At 39.2% G+C, this 20406-nt stretch overlaps 1 protein-coding gene across 2 annotated transcripts in view; it reads right to left on the bottom strand.

Annotated features, from left to right (window-relative positions):
• The window catches only part of arhgap10 (Rho GTPase activating protein 10), a 275079-nt gene that overhangs the window by 117166 nt on the left and 137507 nt on the right, over window positions 1-20406 (bottom strand). For both annotated transcript variants that reach the window (XM_055158167.1, XM_055158166.1), the window contains exons 16-17: window positions 17687-17745; window positions 14-119 (exon numbers count right to left, since the gene is read on the bottom strand). In XM_055158167.1, the coding sequence (XP_055014142.1) occupies window positions 14-119; window positions 17687-17745 (165 nt within the window). The remainder of the gene's footprint in view (window positions 1-13; window positions 120-17686; window positions 17746-20406) is intronic.

Genomic DNA, 20406 nt, shown 5'->3' with positions numbered 1-20406 from the left:
CGCAAACACTCACTTGGCCAGATGCTTCATGAGGAGCCCCAGGACTTGTCGATTTTTCTCTGGCAGCTTGTGGACGAGACAGTGGACGGCCTGGATCCGAGACTCCGGAGTCCCAGCCTCTGTTCACAACGAGAACAACAAGAATCAGCTTCAGAAAAAAAAAAAAAAAAAAAAAAAGGAGAAACGAGAAAAAGCAGAAGGCCCCAGCGCTGCCGTGGCACAGAGCCAGACGAGCACAGCTGAGGTCCGGAGATGCAGCGCTGGAAATCTTACTCAATACACATTTGTTTTTTTTTTTACTGGAAGCTGGAGGTTTGGAGCTGGAGGCAATTTGCAAAACACGAAACCGGTGATTAGTAAAGATAAAGAAATCATTAATTCTCGATTTGCAAACGCATTAAAGTCACATTTTGTAATTGCGCGGGTAAAATGTGAAATGCAAAATGAAGACGTCTTTTTAAAAACACTTTTGAGCCTGTTTAGAAAAGACACGCACGCTCCAAACGGACACGATAAGGATCAAAAGTGAACGATCTGTGTGTCAGTCGTTTATTCGTTTTTTCAAAATAAAACCAAAAATAAGAAAATGAAAAAAAAAAAAAAAACAATTTTCTTCATTATTTGTCTCCAAAAACAAAATGAAAAAACAGATGATTCTTTTCCCTTTTCCGCGACTTAAACTGTGATGCTGGACTTTTGCGCCGCATATGGACTGAACCAGGACTAAACCAGGTCCGGAAACAGACCGGAACCAGACCAGGACAAAGACCGGGACCAAGACTGGTACTGAGACCAGGACCAGACCAGAACTTAGTTTGGGACCAGGACCCGGACTGAGGGAGGGACCGAGACCAGGCCCAGACCAGGATCAGACAGGGACCAGATTGGAACTGAGACCGGGACCAGACCAGAACTGATCAGAGACTGGACTAGAGACTAGACCAGAAGTAAGACTGGGATTTAGACTGGGACCAGACCAGGACTGAGACCGGGATTGAGACCAAGGCCGAGACTGGGACTGAGACTGGGACCAGACCTGGACTGAGACCAGGACTGAGGCTGGGACCAGACCGTGACTGAGACCAGGACTGAGACTGGGACCAGACCTGGACCAGACCGGGACGAGACCAGGACTGAGACCGGGACTGAGACCGGGACTGAGACCAGGACTGAGACCGGAAACAGGACCGGGACTGAGACGAAGACTGAGACCGGGACTGAGACCGGGACTGAGACCGGAACCAGACTGGGACTGAGACTGGGACCAGACCAGGACTGAAAATGGTTTAGTCCTGTTGTAGTCCTGGTTTAGTCCACATGCGGCGCAAAAGTCCGGCATCACAGTTTAAGTCACGGAAATGGAAAACGGCCATTTTCAATTTTTTCCCATTTTCATTTACAACACAAAATCAAAAACTAACAAAAACTAATCAATATCTGTTTTTTCATTTTGGTTTTGGAGACAAATAATGAAGAAAATAATTGTCTATTCATTTTCTTATTTTTTGGTTTTATTCTGAAAAACGAACGACCGACACACAATTTTCGATTCATTTTTCATGTAAACTTTTCAAAAATGTCAAATATTAAGAGTTCAAAGACATTGCTGAGACTAACCAGCTTCGTGGTAACTACTACTCCAATCCAAAAGAGGCAAAGTTGAAATATTTTAATAACTTCAAGGTTCATAAAGTTTCAGAAACATATTTTTAAATCCAATAAAACGACAGGTCATTAGTTACCACATGCGGCTTTCTAACTTTAAATATACTTTTTTTGGCTTAAAGGTTGTATGGAGGATTTTTTTTGTTTCAAGTTGTCAATGATAGATTATAGAGATGCAGTAGCCTTGTAATTATGATGACCAAAAAAAAGAGAATAAAAATTCATCAACTCTGGACGTGGTGGGGCTAAACATTTGCCAATAGATAACGACACTGCCTCGTTATCTGTGAGCTGACAGGCTGTCAATCAAACTCCCTACGTTTCTAGTGTAACTGACTTGCCTGCGCCGCCGGTACGTGGTTTACGTACGACTGTCACACAGTCCACAGACGCAAGACGCACAGACGCTGTTTACTCCACCAACGCAACAGTTCTTAGCGGCTTTTTTTTACCTATATCTTCCTCGCAGTTCACACAAAGTTTGTTGCAATGGCGACAAGAATCCAGGAGCAGTTCGCCCCAAAACAAAGTCCGTTTTTGAGGTCGCTGAAAGAAGAAGACAAGGGGAAAAGCAGCGAAGCCAAACTAAGGTGATTCTTGAAGATTCATTCCAGCGATGGCGCGACTGAAGCAGACGCAGGGTCTAAAGACTGACGCACTGGTCCACAAATTACTCCTGGACAGGAAACTTCTGCTTATTATGAAAACGTACTTTATTTCCAAGAGCGAGACAAACGTTTTTCAGGACACGAAAGCGATATCCTATGTCTGAAAACGTAATTTTCAAGGCAAAGAAAGAGTCCACTTGCTGCTGCGCGTGTTGTAGCTAGTTCATTCGCACGGAATCTCCGCGCAACCTTCTCTGCACCCCTTTCCTGCTCCTCTCCCCGCTGCCCGATCCGCTCTTCCCCTGCTCCTCACTTCTCCGGGCACGGAATCTCCGCGCACCCCTCTCTCTCTCCTCTCTCTCTCTCCCTGCTCCGCTCTTCTCCCTGCTCCTCACTTCTCGTCCGCGAACGAAATGTCCGCACACCCCCTCCCCCCGCTCCTCACTTCTCCGTCTTGCCTAACCAACACTGTAGTTAGTTGTTTACAAGTCATGTGCAGCACCGGCTGTAAACAAACCTGTTTCTGGCGTAAGGAGGAGGAGGGAGGAGGCGTTTCTACGTAGGAGCTGTAGGGGAGGGGGGTTGGTTTCACGCATGCGCAACATTTGAAAAAGGACAAACAGTCGCTGGATTTCTCGTTCCTTGGAAAATCCTCTATACAACCTTTAATGAAGACCTACCTGCTGAAACATAAATAACATTCACACTTTGCTGGAATTTCTCTACTGATATTTGATTTTTTAATTCATAAAGTCGGTCACACACTGTAAACACTGTAAAATCCATTCGATATATTAACAGATTAGACCAGTTACTGTGACATTTGTGCATTATAATCAACTCTTTTCGCTCCAGTGCTTCTAAAATCTAAAACGAGCGAGAGTTTATGATCCTCGTAAACAGGCAGCGCCATCAGCAGCATCACCAAGGTCAAAGTTTATTTCTACAGAATATTTAAAAACAGACAGTACAGCCCCAGAGTGCTTCACACTATAGACAGAATCAGAATAAGAGTAAAAAATATACAATAAAATCTGTCAAGCCAAGTTAAAGACGGGGGATTATGCAAAGTCCTTTTTTTTTTTTTTACTTGAGATGTTGTTCCATCATCACAAACGTGTCTTGAAGAAGTTTAAGAGTCGTCCGTGCGTGTTTTTGTATTTTAGATCTTTCCTGGGCTCTGTTCAAACACTCCTGTAAGATTTTGTGCAAGGCTCCGCCCACTCAGGCCTTAAAACTCCATAAATATACAAAAAAAAAAAACATTATACAAAACTGTACACGGCAACTTTGCAAACATGATGAATCTGTGTGTCATTCGTTCATTTGTTTTTCAAGATAAAACCAAAAATAAGAAAATGAAAAAACAACTATTTTCTTCATTATTTGTCTCCAAAACCAAAATGAAAAAACAGATAATGATTCGTTTTTTTCAGTTTTCGATTTTGTGTTTAAATGAAAAATGGAAAAAGAAACATGGATAATGGCAGTTTCCCGTTTACGTGATTTAAACTGTGATGCCGGACTGAACCAGGACTAAACCAGGTCCAGGACCAGACCGGAGCCAGACCGGGACTGAGACCAGGACTTAGACCAGGGCCAGACCTGGACTGAGACCTGAGACCAGACTGAGACTGGGACTGACCAGACCAGAGACCAGGACCAGAGACCAGGACTGAGACTGGGACCAGACAGTGACTGAGACCGTGATTGAGACTGGGACTGAGACCAGCACCAGACCAGGACTGAGGCCGGGACGAGACTGTGATTGAGACCGTGATTGAGACCGTGAGTGAGACCGTGGACTGAGATCGGGACTGAGACCGGGACTGAGACCAGGACCAGACCAGGACCAGACCAGGACTGAGGCCGGGATGAGACTGATTGAGACCGTGATTGAGACCGTGAGTGAGACTGGACTGAGACCGGGACCAGACCGAGACCAGACCGGGACCAGAATGGGACTGAGACCGGGACCAGACCAGGACCAGACCTGGACTGAGACCGGGACCAGACCAGGACTGAAAACGGCTTAGTCCTGGTTCAGTCCAGCATCGCAATTTAAGTCACGTAAACGGAAAACAGTCGTTATCCGTTTTTTCCATTCTTCATTTAAACACAAAATCTAAAACTGAAAAATGAACCATTATCTGTTTTTTCATTTTGATTTTGGAGACAAATAATGAAGAAAATTGTTGTTTTTGTTTTTATATTGAAAAACAAATGAACAAATGATACACAGATTCTGATGAGCTGTAGTTTCATTATGGAGTCGCACGCTGGTTGTGTTGTGTCAGCGCTCTGAAGGGGGAGTGACTTGTTAATGCGTTGTTGTTTTTTTTGGCAAATATAATCTAGTATTTTCAGTGTAGTAGTAACAGTTAATTCCCCATAGAAAATTATTAATATTTTACTATACAAATGCATAGAATTTTGAGATTTTGAGACACTCCCGTTGCTCGAGCTCGATTCTTCGCGGAGTTACGACCAAAAACGCATATCTGACCTTGGTTACCTTGACCTTCAAGTGACCTTGACCGGTTTCAACCTGTAACATCCAGTGGACCCCGGTTATGTGTGTGACAACTTGTGTGATGATTGGGTGAATATTTTAGCCCACAGATGGTTCAGAAATTGCTGAAATTGCCTTCATCCTTTATAACGGCGTGAAATTTCAATTGACCCGTGTGACCTCAAATGACCTCGGATCGTCACCAAACTTTTTTTGCGGCATCGGGCACGAGGGCTTGATCCACGTACCAAATCTGGTGACAATAGGTCCATAAATGGCGGAACTAAAAGAAGGACTAAACCAGGACTAAACTGGGACTAAACCAGGACTAAACCAGATCTAAAAAGCAGGACTAAAGCAGGACTAAAGCAGGACTAAAGCAGGACTAAATTAGGTCTAAAAGCAGGACTAAAGCAGAACTAAACCAGGTCTAAAAGCAGGACTAAAGCAGGACTAAATTAGGTCTAAAAGCAGGACTAAACCAGGACTAAACCAGGTCTAAACCAGGACTACACCAGGTCTAAACCAGGACTAAACCAGGTCTAAACCAGGACTACACCAGGTCTAAAACTAGGACTAAAGCAGGACTAAATTAGGTCTAAAAGCAGGACTAAACCAGGACTGAACCAGGTCTAAACCAGGACTAAACCAGGACTAAACCAGGTCTAAAACAGGACTAAACCAGGACTAAATTAGGTCTAAAAGCAGGACTGAACCAGATCTAAAAGCAGGACTCAACCAGGACTAAACCAGGTCTAAATCAGGACTAAACCAGGACTAAATTAGGTCTAAAAGCAGGACTGAACCAGATCTAAAAGCAGGACTCAACCAGGACTAAACCAAATCTGTACCAGGACTAAACCAGGACTAAACTAGTCTTTTTATTTTCTTTTAGCAGATAAAACAACTTATGTTAAGATCCTCCTTTTTGTTTCTCTACATTAAACAAAAGTCTGTTCATGGAGACTTGGACTCAACACACAATTTGAAAACAACAAACAAGAATTTTCAGGATGTGGTTGTTACATTCATGTAATTTTAAAAAGCACGACAATATCAAGTAATCCAAAGTATTCAGATTACGTTACTCACTTTAAAGGTTGTATAGAGGATTTTTTAAGGAACGAGAAATACAGCGACAGTCCTTTTTCAACTGTGCATGCGTGACACCACCTCCCTCCTCCACAGCTCCCTCACTAGAAACACCTCCTCCCGCCTCCTTGCTCTAGAAATCACGTTTACAGCTCTTCTCTTCTTCTTTCTTTCTTCTCAAAAATTGACTTTCTTTTGCGGCGAACTGGTCGTGGATTCTCGCAAGAAAACTTCGCGCGAACTGCGAGGAAGTGACCGTTTGTAAAAGCCTCTAAGAACCGCCGCATAAACCACGTAATCCCCGCGCCGGCGAGTCAGTTACACTAGAAACGTAGGGAGTTTGATTGACAACCTAACAGCCAATAGAAAATGAGACAGCCTCGTTTTCTATTGGCTGATGTTTATCTGGCCTCACTACATCCACAGTTGATAGATTTTCATTCTTTTTTTTTTTTTTTTTTTTTGGTCATCATAATTACAAGGCTGCTGCATCTCTGTAATGGTATTTTAAACTTTCATTGACACTTTGAAACAAAAAAAAAAAAAATCCTCCATACAACCTTTAAGTAATTTAATGGATTACGTTACAAACTACTTTATGTAATCTGTAATCTGTAGGGAAATACATTTTAAAAGTCACCTTCCCAACACTGACAGTAGAAAATCAGTTTCAATTAAAATCCGTTATTAAAAACAGCAAATATTTTCAGCAGCGTTCGGCGTCTAAACCTCTCCACCACATCACATTCCCGCACAGCTCGGGAAAAACCGAGGAGAAGGACGGAAGTGCGATGTTGATATACGTGCTATAAGGTCTTCTAGCCTCCCTGAGTTTTGGCACGGGGCTCTTGTGCTGCTGGGAGCTTTACACTACCGACGGCGCCGTGGAAATGGGCTGAGTTCTCCCCCCCCCCCCGGATCATCTCCTAAACATTCGCTCGCACATGGGCATCTGACCGCCCACGCGCACAAACAAGACGCTCACCCAAAATCATTACTATGGGAACGGCCAGGATGCAGACGAGTGTGGAGCCTGTCACCCGTCAAAATCGTATTCACCGCTAATCCCTCCACCGCTCGCCCCACCAGCCCGCCTTCCCCCTCCTCTCGTTAGGAGGGCATTGCTGGGGCCCGATAAAAATGTCAACGTCGTCCCATAATAGCGCTTGTTGTTGTTGTAACGCGATTGGAGCTTTGGCTTCGTTTAAACACATTTGATGCATAAATGAGTGGAGGTGGGTGAATATAAGAAGGGGTGGTGCACCTTTTAGCTGCAGGTTAATGTCGGATTGGTGCGGTGTTATATAATGCAGGTCTTAAGCCAACATAAATAAAGCTCAGGCGATGTTTAGCAGGCTTAGAGTGATTTAACCAGACTTTATTGCATTTGCTCCGGGGCGGTATGTGGAGTTTTTTTTTTTTCACTGTATTTAAGAGTTAAGCCCGGAGTGGTGCTAAAATCTTGGCAAAATAATAATTTGGAATAACAATATGGAAGTTTAGTAGTGCAGTGAATGTTTAAGAGGGAGTATTATGCAAAATCTTTATTATTATTTCGCTTTCTACCATGTTATAACAAGGGGTGTAATCATATCCAAATCTCTCGATACGATATTTTCACGAAACGCATTTCACGGAACGATATTTATTGTAATATTTATGGATTTTTATATGTATATGCTACATTTTTCATTTAAAAGACTCAAAAAAGCCGTTGGTAATGTTATAATATGAAGAATTAAGATTTAACAGTGAATGTTTAAGAGGGAGTATTTTGCTAAATCTTTGACTTATTTAGTTATTTTTTTGCTTTCTACCATGTTATAACTACGGAAGTCGAGAGATGTCACAACAAACTCAAATGCCGCAACAAATACAAATGCCACAACATGACAAAAAGCCACAACAAACCAAAAAAAGCCACAACGGAAGTGACCGCGAGACTCTATTTTAATGCAAACGCCGTAACACAAACGCAAATGCCGCAACACATTAAAAAGCCACAACACATCAAAAAGCCACAACGGAAGTGACCGGCAAGTGAAGAAGAAGAACTACAACATGAAAAGTAAAGGAACGGAGAAGTTGGAAACGTAAGTAAAAGTAATTCATTGTTTTATAATTATTCGTTTCATGTTGTAGTTTTTCTTCTTCACTTGCCGCTTGATCGGTCCGTCGGAAAATAGAGTCCCGCCGTCACTTCCGTTGTGGCTTTTTAATGTGTTGTGGCTTTTTAATGTGTTGTGGCTTTTTAATGTGTTGTGGCTTTTTAATGTGTTGTGACTTTTTAATGTGTTGTGGCTTTTTAATGTGTTGTGGCTTTTTAATGTGTTGTGGCTTTTTAACAACACATTTTTGCGGCATTTGCGTTTGTGTTGTGGCGTTTATATTTGTTGCGACGTTTGCATTAAAATAGAGTCCCGCGGTCATTTCCGTTGTGGCTTTTTTTGGTTTGTTGTGGCTTTTTTTGGTGTGTTGTGGCTTTTTGTTGCATTGTCACATTTGGATTTGTTGCGACCCCTCTCGGCTTCCGTATAGAACTATGGGTGTAACAATATCCAAATCTCTCAATACGATATTTTCACGATACGCATTTCACAGAACGATATTTATTGTACTATTTGTGGATTTTTATATGTATATGCTCCATTTTTCATTTAAAAGCCTTGAAAAAGCCTTTGGACCTGTTATAATATGAAGAATTAATATTTAAAAGTGAATGTTTAAGAGGGAGTATTATGCAAAATCTTTTATTTATTTAGTTATTTTTTTTGCTTTCTACCATGTTATAACTACGGGTGTAACAATATCCAAATCTCTCGATATTTTCATGATTCGCATTTCACAGAACGATATTTATTGTAATATTTGTGGAGGTTTAGATGTATATGCTACTTTTTTTCATTTAAAAGCCTTGAAAAAGCCTTTGGACCTGTTATAATATGAAGAATTAAGATTTAAAAGTGTTTAATAACAGTTATTTCTTCACATAGTCTGCACAGAGAACCCCAAAGGATCATGGTCTATGTAGTTCCCTCGGTTTTTTGTTGTTGTTGCACCAAAACAACGTAATTCGATATATTGTGATGGCCCATAATATTATCGTGAGACTTTTATTAATACAATATCATGATATTTCAGTTATTGTTACATCCATAGTTATAACATTGTGTACAGCGTCAAAAATTTAAAAAAAATTTACTTATAAACATGTCAATAGGTTAAGACGAACAAAGCATTTTCTAAACAATAAAAGGTAACACGGTGATCGAAATATTTGGTTATTTCGCTGTTAACACCCTACAGAAATAATACACCCCATTTTTAATAAAATGTATGCGTTTATTTAGTCACAGTATTGAAAGTAAATTTAAAAGTGAACTATGCAACTTTTCTAGTGGGTCTAATTGAGTGACTAATTGAGAAATATTTTGTAGCTTGTGCCTTTACCATTCAGAAACAGAAAAGCCAGCATTATATTTGACTAAAAATATTGAAAAGTATCAACAAAACATGTACACCATTAACAACTTTTAATAACATTTTTAAAATGTAAATGTAACAGTCAATGGATCATAATTAAATAACAGCAAATTGTCCGAGGCAAGCTAAAGTGCACTTCCAGCTTAATCAACACAAATCAATTAGCCTAAGTTAAAACACATCTCTACAGCATCTTACACTCTTATCAACAGGATTTACAGGTTTATACTATATTTTTCGGACTATAAGGCGCACTTAAAATACTTAAATTTTCTCAAAAATCGACAGTGCGCCTTATAATCCGTATTATCTATTAATTACGTATTAATTGTGGTTGTGATTACTGACCTCGAACCGATTTTATGTGGTACACGGCGCTCAAAAATCTGTCAAAATGTTTTAGTGCGACTTTGGTAAGGTCTATGCACATGACCTGCAGATTTATAATCTCTGAAAAGTTTCACATGAACCATCTCCAACGTGACAGAAGCACAGAACAGACTCACCATCAGCAGCATGTCCACTGTCACAGAAAGAACACTCATATTCCACTGACTGAGTTGTGTTCTTTAGTCCGACAGAAGCTGAACCGCATCAGTGCACAAGGAAAGAGCTGTTTTTAATCAGCATTTGTAGTTCATTCAAATTAGCCATGTGGATTTAAATTTTGTTTCTGTAAAATGTAAACAAATGAGCGCAAAGCTGCATTAAACATATTATTACTCGATGTATATTTGAGTCGTCCTCGTAGGAAAAAAAAAAAAACATTCATTCACATTCATAATACACATTCACCAAGATAGAGAGACATTTTTTTAATGACGGTAACAAAACCGTAGCTCATTTTTGAGACCTTGAGAATCCTTAATTACTGCCTAACCCTATCCATGGAGATGTTATTGCTTTGCCTGGAAAGTTCCATGGTATGACTTTAATCATTTCCACCTAGTATTTATTCATTATAGGTGTTTCTATTGCTCAAAAATACATTAATTCCTTCTCTCTGCAGATCTGAACTGTAATTACTGCCTTAATCTGTTTGCTCCCTTATGATACATATTGTTAATCTATACTGCGGAACATTCTAGACGAAGCAATAACATTTCCATGGAGAAAAGCAGATGGCGGACCCAACGCAGTGCACTTTTAACACATAAAGATTCAAATCAAATATAAATTAAAAGTAAATTAGACTTAATTTAATTCCTAAACTGTTAGCCGTACTGCTGCTTACTACTAGAAATTACAGTTTAAACTAACTATAATATTTTAGTTCATATTGTTGCCATAACAGATTCAACCAGTGTGGGAAATTACGCTTCAATATTTTAAGTATACCAGTACAAACAATGGATATGATCAACTTTATCAGTAGCTTTATCACGTTAAAAGGCACTGTAACCAATTTATTCCATGTATTTGAGCAACTTTTGCCTTGCCCCAGTACAGATATTTTGTATAAGCAGCTCTTGAGGTCAGAAAAGTCTACTGAGAACTACCTGCATCGAGTTGTTGTTAGCAGTACCTTGACGGAGGCGCTCTAGTCTCTGAAAGTCGGGAAAAGCGGTGAAAAACTATAATACTTGGAATGCATAAGGTAAATAAGAAACATAGACCATATATATATATAAACTTGACATAGCTAACCTGCTAGATGTGACGTTCCAAATATGAAATGAGCATGGGGGCGCTTCTGGCTCCATCGACTCTGGCTCCAATTAACTTTGTATTGAAAAATCTTTGCCCCCGTCTCTGTACCTGCTGCTGTGAGACTCGTCATTTTGGTCTTAAAATGTTCATATTAACCCGCTCTACATGATCCTGAATTTCTTATTTCGCCATTTTGTCCCTAAATCAAAATATGAGCATAAATAATGGACCAATCAGATGCCTTCATTCCCCAAGGTCGCTCCCACTACCAATAGCAACAGGTTTGATTGACAGCTAGTGTGTTTAATTGCTAAGTTAAGCCCCCTTCCCGCTTACTTAACGACCTCAATCATGATTGGCTCTTGCGGTTGCTATGACACTCGTGGTCGGATTTCCAAATATAAAGCCTGGCTCCAGATTCGCTCCTGTAACTCCCTGCATCAATGAGCTTCATTTGACTCAAACTTAACGCAGTGAGTTTTATACACAGTCTCTGGCTCTACACCAGTGTTTTCCAAACTTTTTTTCTGGGGATCCATATTTTTAAAGTCACAATTCTTCGTGACCCAAGTCAATAGACATTATTTATAAATCACAAAATAAATCTGTGACCGTTATTGAACATTAATGAGGATATTTTATTGTTGACTGAGTGATTGTGTCTCTGAACAATTAGTATTAACGTATTTTTCGGATTATAAGGTGCAATATCAATAATGTTGAATTCTCTCGTCTATTTTCATACATAGTGCACCAGATTATAAGGAGCATTAAGCAAAACAAACGGACGACACTTGAGACTTTTTTATTTCCTATGAGGAGGACTCAAATATAGATCCAGCAATAATGTGTTTAGTGCAGCTTTGCACACATTTGTTTACATTTTACAGAAACGAAACTTAAAACCACATAGCTAATTTGCATAATAAAATGTATAATATATTAAAATATAATTTTAAAAATGCAATTTTAAAAAAGCTCATTCCTTGTGCCGCTGATGCGGTTCAGCTTCTGTCGGATTAAAGAACATGACTCAGCAGAATATATGTGAAAACTGGTTTGAGGTCAGTAAGCACTGTCCATTTTTCAGAAAATTAAGGGATTTTAAGTGCACTTTATAGTCCGAAAAATACAGTATTCAAGTTTTAAAAAAGGAAAAACAGTGATCAGTGTCTCCCACAGAAAACTGGTTACGAAAAGCGATGCTGCAGAAAAAGTGAGGAGCAGGGGGTGTGCGGAGATGTGTGTATGTGTGTATTGCAGACCTACAAAAAAACATCTTGCGACTCAGCCTGTGGGAAACAATGCTCTGCACAATCCTGGGGTTTTTATTTTACTATTTTGTCCATAAATAAATTCCTATTCCTAATATCGATTTCAGCTCCCAATTCCCCCCCTAACTGCCGCCTCGATGAGCTTCATTTGACTGGAGCTGAGCGCTACGGGGGACGTAACATTCAGGAATAACTTCGGTCCACTGCAGTCCGCTTCAAATGAACCAGTTCTGTTTTTCACATTTTAAAATAACTTCTTTAAATAAGGAGACACAGTGGAGCAGTAGTTGGGTAAAAAGTTACAGGCGGAAATTGCAAAATCTCTGTCAGGTGGGAAACCTGTAAACAAGCAGCAGCATTTTGCTGTGTGCTGTCTGACAGGTAGGTAAACCTGTAAATATATGCAATGTTCGAGAGCATTACCAGAGCTCTAAAGGAGGATTCTTCCCCATTTCAATTACCATAACCTGCTCACTTCATATCTGTACATAAACAGACTCTTCCTATATTTCTATGATGGGATTTTACATTTTAGGACCCAGGAACAGAAAGGAAGTATCATGGTAACAGGAATAATGGATTTGGCAGCCATGTGTTTTCCATATTATTACCAGGAAATACCATGTTTTTCGGTGAAGTGCTGTGTTTGTATTGGGTTTAGAGCAGGGGTGGGCGATATCTCGATATTTTAAATATATCGAGATATTTTTTAAACTCGATATGAATTCTGACATATCGTATATATCGATATAATGCTAATATTCAATTCTAATTTCGCAGCTTCTCTTGTTTGTCTTCTCTGTCGTCGCCCGCGCGCCCCCGCCTCCCTGATTTTGTACTGTACTGTGAGATATGTGATGTGAAGATCACGGTATACATCGTACTGTGAGATGTATATCGTGAAAATATCGTACCGAGAGATTTGGATATTGTTACATCCCTAATCGTGACCCTCCCCACCGTATCGTGAGCTTTTCAATGATATCGCAATAAATATCGTACCATGAGGTTCATACCGTGACGACATCTGGATACAATGCACTTTCTGTTCGATACGATATATTTCAAATCGATTTGATACGGTTCAATAAAAAATAAAGGCTAAATCATGTCTGTGATACTAAAAGTCTTCGTTAAACCACTTCTTGTGCAAAAGTTCATATGAAACACAAACATTTTAATCATCAAAACTGTGAAAATGTCTCACAAAAACAAGTTTCCTTCTTCTAAACAAGCAACAAAACTGTAGCACTGTAACAAAATAATTCAGTAAAATAAACCAAAAATACTCATGGCGATTTATCAATACAGCAGCCCACGATATCGATACTGTATCATGACATTAAACGATACGATATATTGATATTTCGATATTTTTGCACACCCCTGAAAAGAGTAAAACAAAAGGAAAAAAAAAAAAAGCATTTCGAGTATCCCAATTATTTACTGAGATGAGCTTATAAGTGCTTTTCACAACTCTCAGAAACTGGACAACGGCAACAACTAGCATTCTAACAGCACACTTCCAGATACTCTTTATCATTTGAAGCAAACAGAGGACTTATTCTGACCTAAAGAGCTACTCACACACTATGTCTATACTGGAATAAGACAAATTTTTGCTCAAATGCCTGTGGAAAAAAATTGTGTATTGTCCTTTTAAGCCTTCAGTTTTGTAAGAATAATGTTGATGTAATCTCGCATTTTTCCAGATATTTAAAAAAAAAAGGCAGGTTACTGTATATGAGCAGTTATTGACGTTAGACCCGTGGCTCTCCTCTGTATCCGATCGTTGGTTTACAGACATTAGAAAGTGTTAGCTCGTCAAATGCTCCATACATTAAGCTGTTAAAAAGTCTCTGCTAATGTTTTCCACCCACTCCCTGGCAGAGCGCTCATGAAGTCAGACAAGTTAACGTTTGCCAAAACTATCCCAGATCTTGTTTATGCGAAGATTATAATTAAATGTGAATATCCCCTCTTATTTTTCCATAAGAGAAACTGTCAAAAAATGTAACGGCTCCACTTTAAGCGGCTACGATTAACTACGCCAACACGAAACAAACCAAAATGCAAAAGAGAAATTTAAAAGGGCCCATATTATGTTGCTGATTTATGTTTTAATGTTGTTTCCTCGTCAAAAACAGACTGTACCTGGAATTGTGTTGGGCAAGTGACTTTAAAACTGTAATGTGTTATTTGTTTATGACTTGTTTCTGTCATTTTAAAGTAATTTGTTAAATTACAATATTACTGTGTTTAAAATGTAAAATATTACACAACTATTGCAGCACTTTTAAGTTATTCTCACCAAAACAACTGTGAAGATGCTGAACTTTTGCGCCGTATATGGACTGAACCAGGACTAAACCAGGACTGAACCAGGACTAAACCAGGACTGAACCAGGTCTAAATCAGGACTAAACCAGAGCTGAACCAGGACTGAACCAGGACTAAACCAGGACTGAACCAGGTCTAAATCAGGACTAAACCAGAGCTGAAACAGGACTGAACCAGGTCTAAACCAGAACTGAACCAGGACTAAACCAGATCTAAACCAGGATTGAACCAGGTCTAAACTAGAACTAAACCAGGTCTAAACCAGGACTAAACCAGAGCTGAAACAGGACTGAACCAGGTCTAAACAAGAACTGAACCGGGACTAAACCAGGACTAAACCAGAGCTGAACCAGGACTAAAACAGGACTAAAACAGGACTGAAACTAAACTAGAACTGAACCGGGACTAAATCAGGTCTAAACCAGGACTAAACCAGAGCTGAACCAGGACTAAAACAGGACTAAAACAGGACTAAACCAGAACTGAACCAGAACTAAACCAGCTCTAAACCAGGACTAAACCAGAGCTGAAACAGGACTGAACCAGGTCTAAACAAGAACTGAACCGGGACTAAATCAGGTCTAAACCAGGACTAAACCAGAGCTGAACCAGGACTAAAACAGGACTAAAACAGGACTAAACCAGAGCTGAACCAGGACTAAACCAGGATTAAACCAGGACTAAACCAGAAGTGAACCAGAACTAAACCAGGTCTAAACCAGGACCAAACCAGGACTAATCCTGGACTAGAACTTGGAATCTAGGACCACCCCTGAGAGAACCCCAAACTCCATACTAGGGATGCATCGATCCAGCTTTTTCAGTTTCGATACTGATTTTAACACTAGCTTTATGCATCTGCCAATACCCAATATCAGAGTAGAAACTGAAAACAAACATAAATGAACACAGAACTGAACCAGATATGTTATGTGGCTGTTCTTTGTCCCTACATTAACAGTGTGTTCGTTTATCCATTAGACTCAAAGATCCCAGGACGGTGCAACAACTCGAAAGAACTCGAAGGAGAGACCGAGCACTTGTAACGATATTCAAATCTCTCGGTACGATATTATCACGATATGCATCTCACGGTACGATATTTATTGCGATATTTTGGAGAAGTTAATGTAACTGTACACAGGACACGTTTCTACTTTTAAAACACCTTGACAAGATTTTCGTGTGAATTATTTCCATCATAATCCCAAGAATTCAAGAAAAAACATATTTCTTCATGTTGTCTGCGCTGAAATGAATCATGGGATATGTAGTTCTGTATTTTTATAAGCTGTTGCTGCTCTAAAACCTGCATTTAAGCAAAAAAACTTGTAATTTGATATATTGTGACAGTCCAGGATATTATTGTAAGACTTTTGACGATAAAATATCACAATATTTCAGTTATTATTACATCCCTAGTATGAACTGTTTTCATTGTGTTTGGACACTTTGGTGGTTTAAATGACACGAAATTTCAGTCACTCGTTTTACTGCGTCTGTATCACTGCCTGTGGGTTTGGTAGTTGGTGTCGTCCATGTTTTTAGCCCATTTCCTGCTCATTAACATGTCAAAATTGTCGACTATCACGCGACACCAACGCTTTCACTTCACTAACATACTGAATTATAATATTTATACTGAATTCTTACTGGAGGTTGCGTAGTTGAAGCACAGGCTTATTTTGGAGCCTGGTACTCGGGCCAGTGCTAAAGCAACAACAGTTTTCCGTTTTTTTTTTTTTCCGAACACACGAAACATAATAAAACGGCTGAAGTGTGGATGTGACGTCATACCCGAGATCTGAGTGGGAGACGGACGGATAAACGAACGCAGCATAAACACAGAATAACTTTGTATAAATTAAAGTAAAAAAAAAAAAAAACAACCTGAGACTTTCTGGGCTGACAATGCAACCAGGAAATTGACATCTTACATACATTTTTAGGCCCAAAACGAATAACTGCTAAACTGATATTTAGAAACCAATATCCGGTCCTGCAAATATTTCAGTATCGCTGAATGAACTAAAGATGAACTAAAGATAAAAGGGAGCTATTGAAAACTACCGCTTCATAACATCACAAGGTCGTGTCGTAGTACTCGAGACTGGTCTTCGTTTTTGTTTTGTTTTTTTCGGTTTCGGTCTCGTCTCAGACTCGAGTGCGTTTGAACTCGATCTCGATGGCACTTGGTCTTGGACTCCAGGTATGACCCTCGACGATTGCGACTGCATTTCGTTACGGACGGTAAATGCTCGGAGGCTGCTCAATATCACTGCAAAACCATTAAGAGAATGTCACTGTAAATGTTAGGAACTCGGAAAAAAACAAAACGCTTGATTAACTTTTCCGTTTGTTTCTTGTTTTGTGTAAAACGCCAGTGGAGGTGGGATTAAAGAACAGGTTCTCAAACTGCGGGTGTGGGTCCAAAAAAGGGGCACAGAGTCTAAGTTTAAGTGCAGTACAGTTTGCTTGACCTATTTTAAGCTTAAATGAACTTTAATCTGATAAAATGGAGATAAATTTATAAAAAACATTGATATAAATGTGCCAAAATATCTGTAAAATACAAATAAACGTAGGAAATGACAAAAATGGTCTTGATTTGGTCTCGATGGGCCGCGGTCTTGATCTTGTCTCGTTCTCGACCTTTAAAAGTCTCGATCTTGCCTCGGTTTTGACTCTCAGGGGTCTTGGTCTTGTCCTGGTCTTGGAACCCTGTGGTCTCAGGCTCGATTAGTGCGCTCTTGACTACAACACTACCACAAGGTTGAACAGAGGATTTGAGCTTTGGAGACGTTGCCAGACTAATAATTCAGGATTACTCATAAAACAAAACACAAAACACAACTTCAGGTCGGTTTTTGACGAGGTGACAACCTTCTAATGTGACTTAACACTCACAAGAGTCAATTTTAAGTAATATAGGACCTTAAAAAAATGCAAAAAAGCTGAACATTACATTATAAATAGTAGGAATTTGTATTTTAACAGGCAATATTATGACCAATGTTCAGTTTACACTCAAAATACAAATACGAGCTTGTGTTCAAACTTACTTGCAGGCTGTATGAAATCTTTGTACAGTCCATACGTCATCAGCGGCTCTGGCAGGCTCCTGGAGGAAGACGGAAAACAAAGAAAGAGAGAAAGAAACAGGAGAGGGATGGATGAAGGGAGGGAGGGAGGGAGGGAGGGAGAGATGGAGAAGGAGAGTTCAAGTTAGCGAAGGGGGACCGAAATAGCTCTTTTTTATAGGGTCCGCTCGCTCAGGAATGATTAATGCGGCAGGGACGGCGGGGAGAATTAGACGGTGTATGCGTAGTGATAACCAAGTTCATCTGAAGGTACTGGACACAAGCCAAAAGCTCTTAGTCTCAGAGGAAGCATCAGAGTGACCGTGGATGGGACCAGGACGATGTAATAGACAAGTTAGAGAATGTATGGAGATGTAATGATACAGAGGTGTTTTATAGAGCGAAATATAACGCAATAATCAGTATTTCAGGAGGATGTTGCATTATTTACTGGTAATTGAAAGTAAAACGTAAAAAAAAGATGATTTCAGACATGATTTTCATTAAAGCTACCAGCTGTAAGTTTGATTTTGATTGTATATTTTGTCACCAGTAGATGACAGATGGAAAAGGGCCCAAGCAGAAGTAAACAACAAGGAAAAAAAATTCAAGTTAATGCATCTGATATAAAAATGTATTGAACAGATACATATGTACTCTAGTTTATGAAACTGTTGACCTTTTTTCTGTACCATTTTTGGTTCTAAAGTTCCATACGTTTTAAACAGACCATGTATGAAACATGCAACAAAAATTATTTGCCAAATTTCAAAGACCTGAAAATCATGTAAATAAATGGATGTATTTCATCATATCTTGTGTTATTCCATCTTTGAACTGTTGATGAAGGTACATGATTAAAAAAAAAAAAAAAAAAAAACGCATTTAAAATGATAAAAATTTGCTTGGAAGGACTGACATATTTTATAGAAATAGTTTCCTTTCATTTTGAAGTAATATTAAAGTTTTCAGAAGAAAAAAGTTGACAAATTATGTAAAATCATGCACCTTCTACTTGTTTGCACAATTTTCCCTCCATTACTTTTCCCTCCGTTACCATGACCTTTCTTAATAAAAAATCTCATGAGTCAAAAAGTAAGAGGTTTTTCAACCTAATCTTGTACCATATGGTAGAAAACTATATGAAGCAAATATTCAAACCAGTTTGTTAAGGATATGTAAGTGAGAACCAAGAGTTATCACTGTTTGGATTTATTGACCAAAAAGTGCTGCATATTTCATTCCCTCCGTTACCGACATGAGTTTTTAAATTTTTTGTCAACAACTTGAAAGAATATCACAGGTTTAACTTGACCCTGTTGGAGTGTAACTCTTTCCTACATTCTGATACTTTACTTATTTCAATAGTTCCTCTAGTTTCTGAATAAGAGACATTTGAATGTCAAAAATCTGCCCCTGTTTCCCTCCGTTACCACTTGACCGGACCCAAAACCTGTTCTCCCCTCCTCTGGCTTTTTTCCATGGAGATGTTATTGCTTTGTCTGGAATGTTTCACAGTATGGCATTAACCCTTACCAGCAGACATGTTTTATATAACCGTGCATAAGTTTCCAACCATAAAAGATAGAAGTTTACTTTTTTTTTTCCTTGGAAAGCTGAGAAAAGCGGTTTTCCAGCAAGTGTCCAATAGGAATTAGGGAAGTACAAGTTGGAGTTTAAATCGCAAAATTAAGAAAAAATCCAGGCGAGGGCAAATGTACTAAAACTGCCCTTAGGTCTGGAAGGGTTAAACCTTTCAATCTTCATGGAAACCAAACTAGACCAAGTTACAGGTATGAAACCACCTATAACTGAATAAATATAAAGGTAGAGCTGTTTAAAGTCATACTGTGGAACATTCCAGGCAGAGCAATGACACAGAAGCCAAAGAAACAAAACGATGACGGACCCACGATCGAAAAGTTACACACCTTTTAAGAGTCTTGTGAACCTTTTCGCAAACACAGCCTCACGTTTTCTCGGAGTTTCTCTCGCTTTATGCCGTTCGCTCACTAACCTCAGGACCTCATTACGTTTAAAAATCCCGTTCGTCATATTCTGCTGTTTTTGCCGTGGCAGTGTGCTGGCATACATTAGCACGTGTTAATTAGCAAGAAGGAATGCTGCTTTGCCAGTCGAGATAAAAGTAAACTTCGCAAAATGCCTGAAATGTCTCCGTAAATTACAGAGATCACCATGTTTTTAGATTTAAAACTAAACAGACGCAATATTAATACAGACTAACGTGGTCATTAGGAGGCAAAAATGTGAGAAAAAAATGATGGAAAAGACCAAAAGGCAAAACCAGAAATGAAATTAAATGAAAAGTCGATATATAAATTGGCTTTATTCATATTCATTTTAAAGATAAACTAGGTAACTTTTCTGATGAAGGGTTTGCCACTTGGAGATGTTAATGGCCTTGCTTAAATGTTTAACAGTATGGCATTAATTTATCTCCATGGAAACAACCACTAAACCGACTTACAGGTCAGATCTGTGGAGGGGCAGGCTCAGAAGGATTTACAAAAGTTTTGAATTATACATTTTTAGTCCAATACTGATTATTTCCATTATGCTGCAGAAATTTTTAAATCAAATTTCAACCAGTAAAAGGTAAGAAATAAACTAAATGGATGATTTATGGTCGAGAATATTTAAAGGGCCCATCTCATGCAAAATAACTCTTTTCACATTGTATC

This window comes from Boleophthalmus pectinirostris, unplaced genomic scaffold (assembly GCF_026225935.1).
Source record: "Boleophthalmus pectinirostris isolate CB_2022bp ecotype Guang Dong unplaced genomic scaffold, ASM2622593v1 HiC_scaffold_22, whole genome shotgun sequence".
Taxonomy (NCBI): Eukaryota; Metazoa; Chordata; class Actinopteri; order Gobiiformes; family Gobiidae; genus Boleophthalmus; species Boleophthalmus pectinirostris.
Note: the sequence above shows the minus strand (reverse complement) of the source record. Positions and strands in the feature narration are given on the sequence as shown.